General features: G+C 42.5%; 1 protein-coding gene across 1 annotated transcript in view; it reads right to left on the bottom strand.

The window, feature by feature from the left end:
* The window catches only part of LOC101855598, a 7,910-nt gene continuing 4,613 nt past the window's right edge, over positions 1–3,297 (bottom strand). The window contains exon 2 of the mRNA XM_005108600.3: positions 1–3,068. Within this exon, the coding sequence (XP_005108657.1) occupies positions 1,916–3,068 (1,153 nt within the window). The 3' untranslated portion in view covers positions 1–1,915. The remainder of the gene's footprint in view (positions 3,069–3,297) is intronic.

Raw genomic sequence — 3,297 nt, 5'->3', positions numbered from 1 at the left:
ATCTATCTATCTATCTATCTATCTATCTATCTATCTATCTATCTATCTATCTATCAACCAATCTATCTATCTCTTCTGCACTCCACGGGCACACATTTACTCACAGGTACATGGTGTCCCAAACTCGAAGGCCTCAAAAAAGGTAAATAATTTTTTTTAAAACGCTTTTCAATTTAAAGAGAGACGTGTCCACGTCTGATTGGCAATTGCTGCCTTGACAAGGAAGAAGGACCCCATATCCACCGTGATCTGGGTGAGAGCTTAATGTACAGCAAAGTCCTTTGGTAGAAACCCGAAGGAACCATCCGGACAGACAGTTACATAATATAATAATAAAAATGTTGTCTTCCCAAAAGATTCTCCACACGCAATGCATTTACTTGTACTGACTCAAGTATATTGTGTAGAGTTCTCACATTGTTGCGACGTGGTACTCTAAGTTTCGATTTCTTGGTTCCTAAATGTTTTGGAATTTTCACTTTTCATAACTGGACTGTGTAGGCTCCGTGGTTGTTCTTTAAGCCGCTGATGACACGATCTCCAAAACGCCCCGTCAGGCGGGTTAAAACACGTTTTGCAGTGTGAAGGCCTGTCTCATCCTGCATAAACCATAGCTGACCTCTTGCCTCAAAGTTGCAGAACTACCCTATGGACTGCCATAACTGATTCAAATGATGAATCTGCAATTATAATCTGTGTATATTGGCTCTGTGAAATTTCAATGGCTTAAAGGTATTCATCATGCTGTTGCTTCTTTATAGTCTAAAAGTCTCTCTCATTCACACCATCTTGTCATTCATATGCTCATTACCCAGAATTAACCTTCTCACTCACGCAGATATGAGCCTCATCGCTAACGAAACAGACCATAGAAAATTCTCACTCTCTCTCCGTTGTCTTAAAATCCCAAGCACTCATTGTTTTTGTCTCTGAAGTATTGTCTCGGGTGGCTTTCTTAATTTCAAACCATGTTTTTAAGATTATGTTAGCCATGGACTTTGACAAGCCTAGTTCACCCCTACACCTTCGAGTAGAATTCTTTGGAGTTGTCACGACCAACGTGCGACCTGTCAATATATTCCTCATTTAGCACTGTTATGTTAATGCTTTATCTCATTCCTAAAGGCTTACAGCAGACGTTCCCTCTCTTTGAAATGTACGTACCAGCCCCTCAAATTGCTCTTTCAGAAGATGCACTAAACTTAGATCTGGAATCAACCCCTACTCCCCACAATAACAGACTTGAAACTTTTTAGTGGAAAGGATCCAGCTTATTTTCTGACACAAAAGGCCTTTTCTGGGTTACCCAGAGACAAGGCTGTTGCAGCAGTGCTCGTTCAACCAGATCAAATTTGAGCATAGATTATGAGGTCCATATGATCGAACATAATTTCTTTCAAATTTGGTACAGATCCGCGCAAAAACTGAAGAGTTTATTTATTGTCTTCTTGTGGTCATCGAGTCTGAGACAGTAGGTAAATACAAAAAAGCAAATTGACAAACAAACGTTACGGTGTTTCCTGCACGATTATACAGGAAAAAGAACCACCGTAGACTTCAAACTTATCTTTCTCTTCATGAGTACAAAACAGTTTGCATAAGCGCAGTGTTTGAGTAGCAACAACGGAGATACTGACCTACAGTCTGTCAATATTTTACTCTGACAAATAAATACTAGCCAACTAAACAAGTCCAGTCTTTTAAAGGGAATCAGTTTTAGATGTGAACTAAGTAAACGTGATGATGATGATGATGATGATGATGATGATGATGATGATGATGATGATGATGATGGTGATGGTGATGGTGATGGTGATGATGATGGTGTGGGTGATGGTGTGGGTGATGGTGATGCTGATGCTCAAGACATGGAGGACAACGAAGAAAAAGAAAAGCAATACAAGGAAATCGGAAGCTAGTTGTCAACAATTTGTGTAGCGTTGCTGGTGTCAAGGCTCTGTTTCTCAGAACTCGTGAAGTCTACAGTAGACACCGCATTCCCTGACGCCTCCACATTCAAGAAGTCTGAGCTCTCTAGTAAAGAATCACTTTGTTGGCTATCTATAGTATCACAACTCAACGACGTCTTCCTCAGTGGTGGTTCTGGTGTGAGTTTGTCAGTCGCCGACTCAAAAGGACGGCGCGATTTGAACAGAAGAGTATGTTTTGACGTCTCTTTTCGCTTGAAAGCGTTGGATTTCTCCTCTTCCTCCCCGAATAAAACACACGTGACATTACGATTATCATACGAACGAAGGAAAACGTAGTCACAACTCTTGTACCACGGAGTCACGGCTTTTTGGCCATCCTCTTTTGTGCAATCCTCGGAATCACGAATGTCATTGGAAAGCATTTCCGGATAGTCGTAGATAGAAAATGGCTGAGGTGGGGGGTATGGACGATGGGTAGACGTTGGGAGAGGGATTGTGTTTTTAACAGACGACCACAAACGTCTCACACTCTGGTAAAGCAGCAAACTGTTGAAAACTACGTAAATGATGGCGCTGGTGAAATACCACGCTACTAACACTTTGCCCATGACGAAAGGGGACTCTTGGTGTAAGGATAATGTAAAAAATAATATTGGCAGACCCAGTCGGCTGACGACAGTCATTACGAAGCAGAGGATAGAAGTTTTACGATACGAGTTCGAACCGATGTGGTTTTTGGCCATTCTTATCATGCGACAACATTCCAACGGGGTGGCACCCAGCTCTATGAGAGGGGAAGTTATACCAAGAAAAAGATTTTCCTTGAACCCCAGACATAGTAAACATGAGACTGCGATGAAAACGGCGTAGAAAAAATCCAGCTTTCTATTGCCAGTTTGGTCATGTGTCTTGCGCATCCGTTTTGCGTCGGTCTTACTGAAGATGACATCCCTGGCTAGAGCAATCCGCACGGCGATCAGTAAAGAGCGCGCTGTGTTGCCGCATAGAGTGAGGCTGATGAGGAACTCTGGATGAGGGTTCGGCTGGTGGCCGAATGGCATGGTGGTCAGGGAAGTGTAGTTGAGGGTAGCGATGGCCAGCACTGACAAAACCCATAGACTTGTATGTTCGACGAGTCTGCAAGGCAAGGAAGTCAGAAGAATAATGTTATTGTTAGAGAGTAAAGCTTGTTCACTGGGAATCATTATGTTTTACTATTTCGGACAATAGGAGGACGGAGCTTAAAATAAAGAGAGAGAGAGAGAGAGAGAGAGAGAGAGAGAGAGAGAGAGAGAAGCAGAGAGAGATAGAGGCAGACCGTTTGACTTGCTGGAAATTTCGGTTTGAAGGAAATTGGGTTCTGATC

The sequence above is a fragment of the Aplysia californica genome, unplaced genomic scaffold, assembly GCF_000002075.1.
Source record: "Aplysia californica isolate F4 #8 unplaced genomic scaffold, AplCal3.0 scaffold00703, whole genome shotgun sequence".
Classification (NCBI taxonomy): domain Eukaryota; kingdom Metazoa; phylum Mollusca; class Gastropoda; order Aplysiida; family Aplysiidae; genus Aplysia; species Aplysia californica.
Note: the sequence above shows the minus strand (reverse complement) of the source record. Positions and strands in the feature narration are given on the sequence as shown.